Below are 11642 nucleotides of genomic sequence, written 5' to 3'. Positions count from 1 at the left end.
TCAGGAAAAGGCAGCTTTGTTTCTAAATGGCCTCGAGTCTTCATTATCTTGGGGCCTAATGGACAGAGGGGGACAATGGCAGAAGTCTATAAGTAGACAAGAAATACTCCATCATTGACAGAAAATAGTAAGATATAGAGGTGACATCCCACTTTCCCTACATACAATTTAGCTGAAGTCCACAAAAAAAGAAAATATGATGCAGGCCCCTGTACTGTACAGTATTCCATCATAGCACTTTTTTTTTTGTGCGCTTCTGCCATTGTCTTACATAATGCGTTAGGTCCCTCATGTTTCCAGTTTAGAAATTGTCTTTGGTATTACAATGCAGTCCAAGTAGCTGATTCTTGATGTGCGATACCCACTCGTTCATGTTAAGGTCTGGCACTAGCTGCATTTCACATTATTAGCTGCATGAAATCTTCTGCCTGTCTGAGATTATCTTGCCAATTCAAAAAACATAAAAATGGACGGAACAGACTTTAATAACCAAATGGACGGTCTAATGATCAAATGCTTGAATTTTTTGCACCATTAGATTTTCTTAAAACAGGTTTTAAAATTATGTAACAGCACCATATCTGATATTTATTCAGGCTTGTAGAAATACTAAAATGAGGATTAAAAACAAATATGTTTAAAATGGGAAAAAAAACCAATGAGTTTCTTCAGCGCTATAAAGATCCTGATAAAATGTACAAGAGTCAACAATGATACATTAATGTGTCTCACTCATCTAATCAACATATAAATGAACAGTATAACAATCACTTCTTGCCATCTTGGCTGAACACACAACCAGTGGAATGTTAAATCAGCAGTGTATTAATAAATCACCAGGCGTTAGTAGGCATCAAGCAAAAAACCACCAACTACATATGCTACACATAGGGGTTTTTTAAAAATTCTAAACAGATAGAACAGTTAGAGCAAAAAACTCAATCCTGCAAACATTTTATCAATGCTTGATGAAGAAATGCTTTTGAGTACAATTGTTAGCACTAAGTAGCAGGTTAGGAAAATAATGGCTGCATAGTGCTAGACACTAGAGACTTAAGAAAAAGAGGTTAAAATGAATACTGTTGTTTAGAAAGATAAATAAAAAAAAGCCCAGATGAAAATCTGGAACTTAAATATTGCTTTGAGAAAATCAATCTTGCTGAGAGAATCAACCTTGAGCATCAGGTTAGGAAACAAATGACTGCATAGTGGTAGACACTATAGCCTCTTAAGAAAAATGATATTTGAAATCTACTGTATGTTGTTTAGGAAAGAAATAAAAAATAAATAAAGCAGATGAAAATATATTGCATTAAGAAAATCGATCTTGCTGTTCGAGATCACTTTGATTTATGTTTCCTTAGATGGAAGTTTGTTTAGCAAACACATAGGATGGAGAGAAAGAATTGACTGTAAAAGTGCACCAAGTATGTGTAAGGCTAGCTAAAAAAACAAAATGTACACTACATTAAATTCTTCCTGTGTAACGCGCAAAAAAAAGTTCAAGAGTTGTAAAAATCACCCCAGATAACAGATTAAATATTCAAGAATACAAAACAATGTGTGCACGTTTGTTAATGACATTTTAGCACAGAGGAGAAGGAACAGAGTGGCAAGAATGAAACAATAAAGTACACTTTTCATTGTAAACTTCTTTAAATCTTGTTCACTGCATTGCATGAATTATGGCTCAACATTTATCTTGCTAACAATTTCTTTGACTACTGGCAAAAGAAAATCTCATTCTAACACACACCCACAAATGAAGGGTTTGTTTAGAATACTTAGTTGCAGTGTTCTCACTGGCAGTGTAAGCAAGTGTACATCCTTATTTATGAAATATGTGCCTAATACAGGCCACAAGTTACAGTTCACATTTTTACTACAATTAAATCATTTCACAAAATCAATAAAATTTGCATATATAAATGTTCCAAATAAATTATGCAAAGAAAAAGATTTAAGAAACAGTCTCTGAATACAGGCATTAGTGATATGTGGACAGCACAACATAATATTGAATAAATACCAAAATTTTTGAACACATTGTTATCCTTATGGTTTAAAACCAGTAATAAGTACTAAAATGAGTAACTGATACCATTGATAAAATGAAGAACATAGATAGGCAGGATATACATTTCAGACATCTGTAGATGTGAGAAAATTTTAAGACAGTGTAGAATCATCTGTTCCATTCCCCTTACCTCAGTACTGATGGTTAGAACAAAATCACAGACTTTTTTATGCCAAGCATATAGGCCTTTATAATCTGATCTTTTTTGTCATTGGTCACATAATGGAAGTGCCCCAAGTTTTTCTTGTTCAGATTGATTTTAGCCAAATATTTAACTACAACTGATAGAGGTAAGATTTAAATGGGTTCTCATAATTTGTAATTGTATCAATATGAAGCATGAGCAATTTATTTTTTTAAAAATTTAGATTCATACACATTTATGCTGACACATGAGCTGTCATAATCTGCATTATCTCCTACACCTTGCAACACATCACCCCGACAAAAAAAAATAGTTTCAAAATTTATTATAATTTTTTGAATTTGTTTCAAAGTATTAAGATGATTCTTAATGTTATCCATGGCTCTTTTAACTATATCAAGATAAAAATGTTCTGTGATTTTAAATTATTTGGAAAGATTACTTTTATGATAACTGCTAAGTTATCAAAATTCTCAAAAAAATTATGAGAGAGAACAGTTTTTGAGGCAAGCATTTATTATCTCTCCAAACAGGGCTGATGTTCAATAAGAGAATATTAATCTTGAAATCTGAACACGTATGGTGTCATTAAAAAAAGATCTTGCAAAAATGGCAGCCTGTTACTCAGCAGTGTTTTTTGAATGTTAAATTTGCAAAAAAAAAGCAAACTTTGAGATGATTAACTTGACACATGAATACATTTATATCACTCTTAAGAGTTTATCACCTAAAGGTAGAATAATCACAATTTAAAGAAGAGCATGAATATGAAAATATTGCTTTTTTGGCTGAAAGGATGAATTGTTTAGCTGTTTGTATCAATGGTCAGACAACCAGAAATTTTGTTTTTGCTGGCTTTAATGGCAAAATCTTTCCAAAAGTAGAACCTTCTGAGCAAAAACATCTATGTAATTTTCTTTCTAAATCAAGAACTACATATCTTCTGTGACTTTATCACATCTATCATAGTAACTCAATAGTATCATTATTCTGTTTTGGTTGCTGTAGTAATACGAACTGCAACATCTTCATAAACATGCTGAAAGTAGTATGTGGCCAAAATTTGATGATTATTATGTTTAAGGCAAAAATGCTAGCACAGTATATCTTAGGAATGGAATGTAAACATGTTTATAAGCTACTGATGCATGGAATTATATAGTATTATCTGGAGGCAAACTGATGACCCAAACTGCAATCTTCAGCAGGCTTTGTTAACATATTTTAAATACAGACTGTTGTAGTACATGCAGCTGGCCCAGAAGTGTATGTGTGTTTTAAAGCCGACTATATCCTAATATTATATCTTTGTAGCTTGCTTTGGCAGCTACATTGACATACAGATGATTTTGCAGCTATCAGAGCAAAATGTAATGGACGGAATACACTTTCATGTGGCAGATGCTGTTTAAAAAAATATTAATGAAATTATTCACTGTCCATCCCGGCCAAATGTCACAGTGTTTTGTCAAATGCTATCGTTTGCACATTTTAGTAAATGCAGAGTTCCTTTATAAAAAAATTGACAGAAGATGGAAATTGAAAAGACACATGCACAGTAAAAAGACAACAAATTATTATGTCAGTATTTTCAAAACATTAAAACAAGAAATGGATTTCAGTCTTCAATCGTAATTGTTTCAGAAGTGATGTGATTGTCCTCTATTTTACAATTTTCTGCTCTATTCAGTCACCACACTGAAACAATTAAAGGGGGGTACACTAGCCAACTACAGCAAGTTCAGCAACACATAGTTTCAACAACGCCTCAAGAATTCGACCAGGAATTTGATCCCTTGTTAATCAACCCCTTTTGGAAAGGGAAAGCCAAACAACTTATCTAGATCATGGTGCAGCCTGTTGCAAGTTCAATCAGTGCAAGGGCACTGATCCACTTGTCGTGCTGATCCTTGTTCATGTCTAGTTTTGTTTGGATGGTATCAGGGTGAACATTTTTTGGATTTGAATTTGAATCTTCGTCGGATGTTTCCTCTTCCTCCTCAGCGCTGTGTTTCCGCTTTAGTTTGTGGGATGTGTTTTTGACTGGTGATTTGCTTTGTCTTTGTTCCGCCTGTCTAAACAAACAAAAAAAGGTCAACATGCTAAAGTTCTGATCTTTTATTTTGAAGTTTTGAAGAAGTGCATCTTCAGAGTGTTCAGTGCCTTTGGCTGTGTAATAAAATAAGTCGTGGGAATGAAGATGCTGCTGCTTTATTGTCCATTAAAATAAATGTCGCAATACAAATTTTGATTTCACAGAAAAGCAGACACTGTATAAAGGAATGCATGGCACAAACAACAAGAGAAGAACCAACAAAAAAATTAGGGAAGTTCCCCAGCAATATTCCTATTACCCTTTACAGTGGACACACCCTAATGCTAAAATCCATTAAAACATCTATATACAGCATGATGAACATCATGATGATAAATGATAATGATGAAATCATTGCTCCAAAATATTTTGATAATGAACTGTCACAGAAAGCTTAATGGCCGAGTGTGTTTTGAAAAATTAAAATCTAAATTAGTATCAGTGCATTTGATCAAAAAGGAAGTTTATAGTACATTCAACTTGTCAAAATATATTTTATTACATTATGAAACTTACTTCTGTAGCCATGTCAAAACTTCAGATTTGTCACTGTTTTCCCAGAAACTCTCTGGCTCCATTGAGACCTGTGTCTCCACCCGCTGTAGACTGGCATAGGGATGGTCACTACAATGTCGATTGGCATGAGTGAAACGGCTTTTGCAGCCTGTTCAAAAGAGTTTTTCACCAAACCATGCCAATGAAAGTAAATATTTCAAAATTACGCTACACTAGCGATCCATCTTTGTATAACTGCTAACTGGCTGATAAATGAACAATCCAAAAAGAGCACAGGTGCATGGTTAGAAAAATAAAGTTCTATAAAAGATAATAATTTAGAAAAATAAAAACCTAATATGCTAGTAGAAGATTTAAAGAGAAACTGCCACATACATGTCCATTTAAAAGAAAAATGTAATTTCATGGCAACACATACCATTGACAGAACAGACAAATGGCTTTTCTCCTGTGTGCAGGCGCTGGTGTGTTTTCAGCTGTCCACTTTGACAGAAGGCTTTTCGACAACCAGGAAAATCACAGGCATATGGTCTCTCACCTTTGTATAAAACAAGAAACAAAATCCATAAACTTCTAAACAAAAATACTAGCAACTTTTGATATTTCCTGAAATATGTCAAGATAAAAAAATTTGTCATATAAAAATATATAATGAAAAGTAATGTGAACTTCGTGAACAATTTTGTTTTGTTTTTGTTCTAGTGAATATAAAGCTCCCGTGTCCTTTATTGACATGAATTCTAATCTCATCCATGAATTTGATGGCTTCCACTAAATATCTGTAAGATCAAATCAATTGAAAGAGGCTGTATTGCATACTTGAACATTATTTATACGTATCAGGTGAACATGAAATAAAGTCTGCTCTACCTGTTCTTTGCAATTGCTTACAGTGTGAGAAAGCTTGCCATGTTCGCCTGCATTTTAGAAGTTATAACCTGACGCTTTCTTTTTCATCTCCATTAATTGCATTTTAATAGCAGACTGGTGTGTCATAGCTGTTTTAATGTGAGAGGCTTGTACACATAATGTAAGTTCACTGCCGACAGCACAATTTTTCCCTTGGGTTGCTGAGTCAGGCACCCCCTGTCAGGGGATACCAATGACCAGAATAGAGTTGGGGTTAAGTCTGAAACTTCATAGCTCAAGGCCAAGTAGAGATAGTCATGAAAGTGAAAACAATCAGCGTCTAAGTGCTCAATCTGTTCTTACTGTTTGCATGAGCTACACCTGAGCACTCAATCATCACAGGCTCATGCATGTATAGCTCGTCCAGTCATTGTTTCCCAGTGGACAAAATGTTAAATTGAGACGATAAGATGAACTTGACCTTAGCAAGACTGGACTTCAGTGGTGAATTAGTGCTGAGTGAGGCCAGCCACATGGAAGCGTGACGATTACACAGTTTTGTGACAGGACTGCTCCCAAGATGTTTAATTCAGAAATATTCTCTCCCCTATACTCCACCACCCACATTCATCCAAAATGTGACCTATATATAATGACCTCTTTCCGTTGACGAGATATACTGTAGACTTAAAGGAGTACAACCTATTAGGTCACGATTGTTTCCGACCCTAGCTCTCTCATTGACGGTATCCCTGACGACGTGAGCGAGCCAAAGTGACGTCACGAGAATCGACCCTTAGTTATTTCTGCACTTCGATGTTTAAATCTTGTGAATGGAAAGGTAGAAAGGAAGTTGTTTTAAGATTTGAACAACTGCCACCTTTGCATTAAATCCAGTCTTTTGAAAACAACATATTTACTCGATCGGGTGGGTCTTTGTTCAGTTCCAATCAGCAATATGTCCATTTAAACACCCGGCCCTCTATGACCACCAGAGAGATATAACTAACGCGCACTCGAAGATTGTTCGGGGAAAGGGAGGGGGGTCAATTTTTTCTTCCTTTTTTCATTAAATCAACCTCTCTCTCCTCTCGGACACGCAATATGAAAATATTACTAGAAACCAGCGTCTGTTCCGAAACTCACGAACCAGCGAACACGTGGTTCGATCTTCTTCGACTGTGCAAGGAATTAAGCGATTGAAGGCCACCCTTGAGACAGCCTTCCACGCGGCGCCGAACAAAAGGTAAACCAAGATAAAAATTAAAGCTCGACCCCAATGATAGGTTAAACTGACGCACAGCAATAAGAAAAAGAAAAAAATTGGCACGCAACGTCTGTGCACACGTATACAGGTCTGAACAAGTTGGGTAGATTTTCTTCCCTTTTTTTCCGCACATACTTATAATTTCAATACGGTAGTGCCAACTGCGGCACTCCACAGTAAAGAGGTGTACATGATAGACAGGTAACACAAGTCGAACAAGTTGCTTGGGGTAACATGACTGGCAGAAGACGTTGAGACTCGTTGTAACACGCTATGAGCACGTTTTACGAGTACGCGCGGTCTTTCAGACTTCTGTTCACATGGTCTGTTGCGATAACAAACTCGTCACAGTCATGTCACTGAGTCTCGGTCCTAGTAGTGAAAAAAAATTCATCCAAACTTTACAGCGTTTCGCCCGTCGATCTGAGTTGCTAGGATGAACAATTAAGGCATATCTTCCTTGGCCACTCTGCATTTAAGATGAACATGTTGCGGTCGTGCATTTTCTGGCAAACTTCAATACAAAATGTGCCTTTAAAAAGTTCACATTTCTGCTAAGCTTTTTAATTGTTGTGTATAAAGTTGTATTTAGCCGCAGGATACGCCACTGAGCAGAAAACTTCACTAAAAGTTTATGCGCCGTGCCGTGTGAGGTCAGCAGCTGCAAGGCCAAGGCCGGCGCTTGCTTTTTATTTTGAAGTTGATAAACATGATGGAGAGACATATAGGTGGGCAGACCACGCACTGTAATATCCCTGGACTGCTGGCAGACGATGTTTTTTTTCCCCGGTTAACTGCTAAAACGAGGCACGAGACAAAAAAGCTTCCGGTTTAGTCACCTTCTTTGGTATGGCTGACCGAGACTAACAGCGGATCATTTCGCAAGAGGCTAAGCGTTGGTCTTGGCAGACAGACAGCAGTCCATCAATACACGTCCTTGAGTAGACAGACGATCGGCATAATAATTAGGTATTAATACAGCGTTTTAAGGAGACTGTTAGTGACCGTTATGTCCGTATACGCATGTGATTGTAAGTCTTAATCGGGGCCACTTTCGGAAAAAGTTGTGCAAAGAGTCGCTGATCCAACTGCATAGTGTATTTATCAACAGAGATGTCTTCAACGGGTAGAATACATTTGTCCATCTGGGGAAGTTGTTAGAGGGATATATAGTCTTCTCTTTCTCTGACTGCATTTGCACACCAGCTTTGTTCTCTGCGCATGTTTCTCTTTTCGTCTTTGGTGTCCGCGTAACCTCCTGGGGCCATAGTCGTCAAGCGAGGGTAAGTATTTGCCCGGGGGCAACACGAGGAACGATAGGAGAAGCACACGTCTTGCTTCCGAAACTGTAAAATGGAGTTCCAGACCCCCCGTTTGTTGTTTTACCCCTAAAGCAGCAGTTCAAAGTGGTGGAAAGTTGCCCCAAGCTGTAAAGAAACATGAAGTAGTGACAAGGGGGGTGGGTGGGTGGGTCTGGTTATCACACTGTTACTACGAAAATAAATCGTTTTTCTGCGAGTTCCTCATTTTGCCCTTGGGAAACGACTTACTCTCGATTCAGAACTACGGCTCCAGGAGGTCTGAGGATTAGTCAGGACAAAATGGGAAAATATAGAACAACCTCTGAAAGTCGCTGAAGCTACGAAGCGGTGTCTAGAGCCCAGTGGGTAGTTCTTTATTACTTTACTCCCGGGACATATTTTGCCCCTGCTTTATAACTGGACACCGGTTTATAACTACAGAGACTTCCCCTTGATCACCCCCCTCCACCAACAGTGCGAAATCGCCTTAAGGAGGAAGCACTTTTTCCTTCCAACAACAACAACAATAATCTGCCCCTAATTTCGTCCTCTCGCTCCGGTCTGAGCAAATCCCCAAGTTTTTTCTACATACTTGCAGTTTATACTACTCGTAAACATAGCAAAGTGGAAATTCTTCTGGCATACATAGATCCTTTGTTTTCCTCAGGTCTGTACTCGCGTGTGTAATCTCTCAATTATCGCTATCCAAAAAGTCCCTTACACGATCCCTGAATGAAAAAAAAAGAAAGAAAAAAAAAAGACAGAAAACGGCCATCTCTGTTGTGTGAACCTATGCTACTAACCACACCTTGCACATTAAATACATAAATGTTTTGGAAAGAGATAAATAAATTAACCATAACCACATACCAGAACGAAATTATCTTTATTCATGTGTGCGTAGTTGCATCGCATCTAGTACGTTTCATTAGTGAGTGTTTTTTTGTGTGTGTTATTTTCATTTTTATAGGTGGAGGGAGTGAGGCCTGTAACTGTCGAACCATTTAATTTGCTCTGCTTCAAAACATTTTCGCCTGAGACACAAAAACCGACCGATGGCAATGTGACTTTGCCCCAAACGTTCACCACACGTTCACCGCACGTTCACCACACGCTCACTGCGACATCACCAGGATCACCGCGGCTCACGCGAGCGAGTTTGCACTCAAACATCGGGAAATCGAGCAACTGACTTTTTTTCTCTGTGTTAGTCACTGTATCTATCAGCAACACAAGACATGTATACATACACTACTAAGGTGATGAAGACTTATTTGTTACCAACCCTGTCTGCTTGCAGCTGGTAAAAGCTTCTAAAGTTATCCCCTGTATTTGGCAGTCTGAATAATGATGCTAAATATGTCGAGCACTATAGCTGGGCAGTCTGGCCGTGTGCAGCTAGCACTAGCACCAGCAGCACTCCAGCCATGCACATCCATGTGGTTGTCACCAATTGATTTTTCTCTGACAGCATCGACCGACAACTCCACTCCAAATGGCCGCCACTCACCATCTTGTATAGCGGCCTGTCACACCCTGCGACTTTTTTTTTCTGTCACTTTCCAGGTCGCTGTAAAGCCTCTACATCCTTACCGCACCCTAATAGATTACTAAAACTGATTTGTAGTGATCATTTTATGTTAAGCTGTTAGTGTAAACAATTTTTAGCAGAACTTCTCCCCCCGCCCCCCACCAAAAAAAAAAAAAAAAAATTCCCTGCGACTTTAGCCTAATCATATCATTACGTGATTGGATCCGGGTTAAGCCCAGCCACCCACCCACCCACCCTCAAGACCTAGATATAGATCAGTCGTTGGGTGCTACTTTCTTGCAGAGAGGGTGGAGGTGGAAGAGAGGTTGGAATTGGTGTAGTCGGTCGTCCGTTTGGACAGGTTTGGCCTAACTTATGCAGCCCATGGCCAGTTAACAGTAAATTGATGTGTAGTAAAAGTGCGGGAGTTTCATGAAGTCCACAGAGGTCGCTAAATGAATGCCCGATGGCAAGTGCCACGTGCACTTTCACAAATAAAGGCGGTCCTCGACCAGTTTGCAATCCCATGACAGTCGGTACCAGTTGCAGAACCAAGCCAGGATGACAACATCATTACACCTGGACCACCTTGCCCACGTCAGCAAAATATTCCTCTTATGAGAAACATCTTGTCTGTCCACTTTTGATCTAGTTTAATTCTTGTCCAGTCAAGCGTATAATTATGTTTATGAACTTTTCCTCCCACCAGCGAAAAACCACGGTGTTTAGAAAGCAGTTAATTCGTCTTCATTAGAGTACTGTGCTAGAATGCCTTCGACAACACATCAGTCTGCGACCAACACAATCCAGTCCAGTTACGGTGCATAACACTTGGCAATCCAAATAACGGTCTCGACTGGCAAGCGTGAAGGGCAGTCTTCTGATAATGGCAAGGTGAGAGAGGGCTGGAAAACCACAGTTTGTTCTTTCACCAGCAAAACATTTGAGAGAGACGATCGAGCTTAAAGGGATATAGAACAGATTTAAAAATAGTTATGTAACATCTATGTGGTGTTAGGTTAAAGGATTATTGGTATGTGTGTGCGTGTGTGTGTGTGTGTGCACGCGCATGCGTATGTAGTTTTTGTTATTTATAGAAAACCACGTAAGGAAAAAAATCATTACAGGAGCTCTCCTGTTGCTGTCGATTAAATAATCCAATCTCGAAGCGCTCTTCACATATATGATTTCTTACCTGTGTGAGTTCTCATATGCGCCTGCAGCGACTTCTCTCTGGGGAAAAGCCTAGTGCAGATTTTGCATCGAATTTTTCCCTCCGTTGCAGATCCTTCCAATATCAAAGCCGACACAACATCAGCACGAGGCCGCCCCCTTTTCGTGTAATCCATTTGTCTGGTCCCGTGCTGGCGTGTGCTGATCGGTTTTTCATTATTTTTCACACCGAGTCGATTACCCAGGAGTCCAGTCCTACCATACTCCACTTCACTCTCAGAAGTAACGGACAACTGAAAAGTTCTCACAGCCGCAACCATATCCAGCGGGTGCATGTTAAATGTCCTACCATCCCTACGTGAGCGAGATGGAATGTCTGCTGGCTCAATCGACCTGCAGCGTCTTTTAACATAGGATGTAAATAATTCCACATTGAATCAATTCGCAGCATGTTTATACCTGCACCGAAGCTAAATATAGTCCACTAACCCCTCACTTCGACCTCGGGAAACCCCCTGCCCAGCAAATGTCGAGCACTGAGTAACGCGCATAATGAGTTAATTTTTTAATCGGATAAAGCACGTAAAATTCTATGCTGTGGGATTGACGTGGATTAAATTTTTTTTATGCAGTGTATTACAAAATAAAGTGAGAGGAGCATTGTTAGAGAGAAACAACCGAACCTGAA

At 38.8% G+C, this 11642-nt stretch overlaps 1 protein-coding gene across 2 annotated transcripts; it reads right to left on the bottom strand.

The window, feature by feature from the left end:
• Positions 1-250: 250 nt before the first annotated feature.
• Positions 251-11624, bottom strand: LOC112573979 (zinc finger protein 367-like). 2 transcript variants are annotated; one of them, XM_025254734.1, is made up of 4 exons: positions 10977-11624; positions 5252-5371; positions 4834-4981; positions 251-4297 (listed from the first exon to the last, which is right to left on the bottom strand). In XM_025254734.1, exons 1-4 carry the CDS (start codon positions 11287-11289, stop codon positions 4063-4065), a joined length of 816 nt encoding a protein of 271 aa, XP_025110519.1. In that variant the 5' UTR covers positions 11290-11624; the 3' UTR covers positions 251-4062. The 2 variants fall into 2 exon arrangements, with proteins under 2 accessions (XP_025110519.1, XP_025110520.1); XM_025254735.1 differs by lacking the exon at positions 10977-11624 and adding an exon at positions 7355-7707.
• Positions 11625-11642: the final 18 nt, after the last annotated feature.

This window comes from Pomacea canaliculata, linkage group LG10 (genome assembly GCF_003073045.1).
Source record: "Pomacea canaliculata isolate SZHN2017 linkage group LG10, ASM307304v1, whole genome shotgun sequence".
NCBI lineage: Eukaryota > Metazoa > Mollusca > Gastropoda > Architaenioglossa > Ampullariidae > Pomacea > Pomacea canaliculata.
This window is presented reverse-complemented; position numbering and strand designations above follow the sequence as displayed.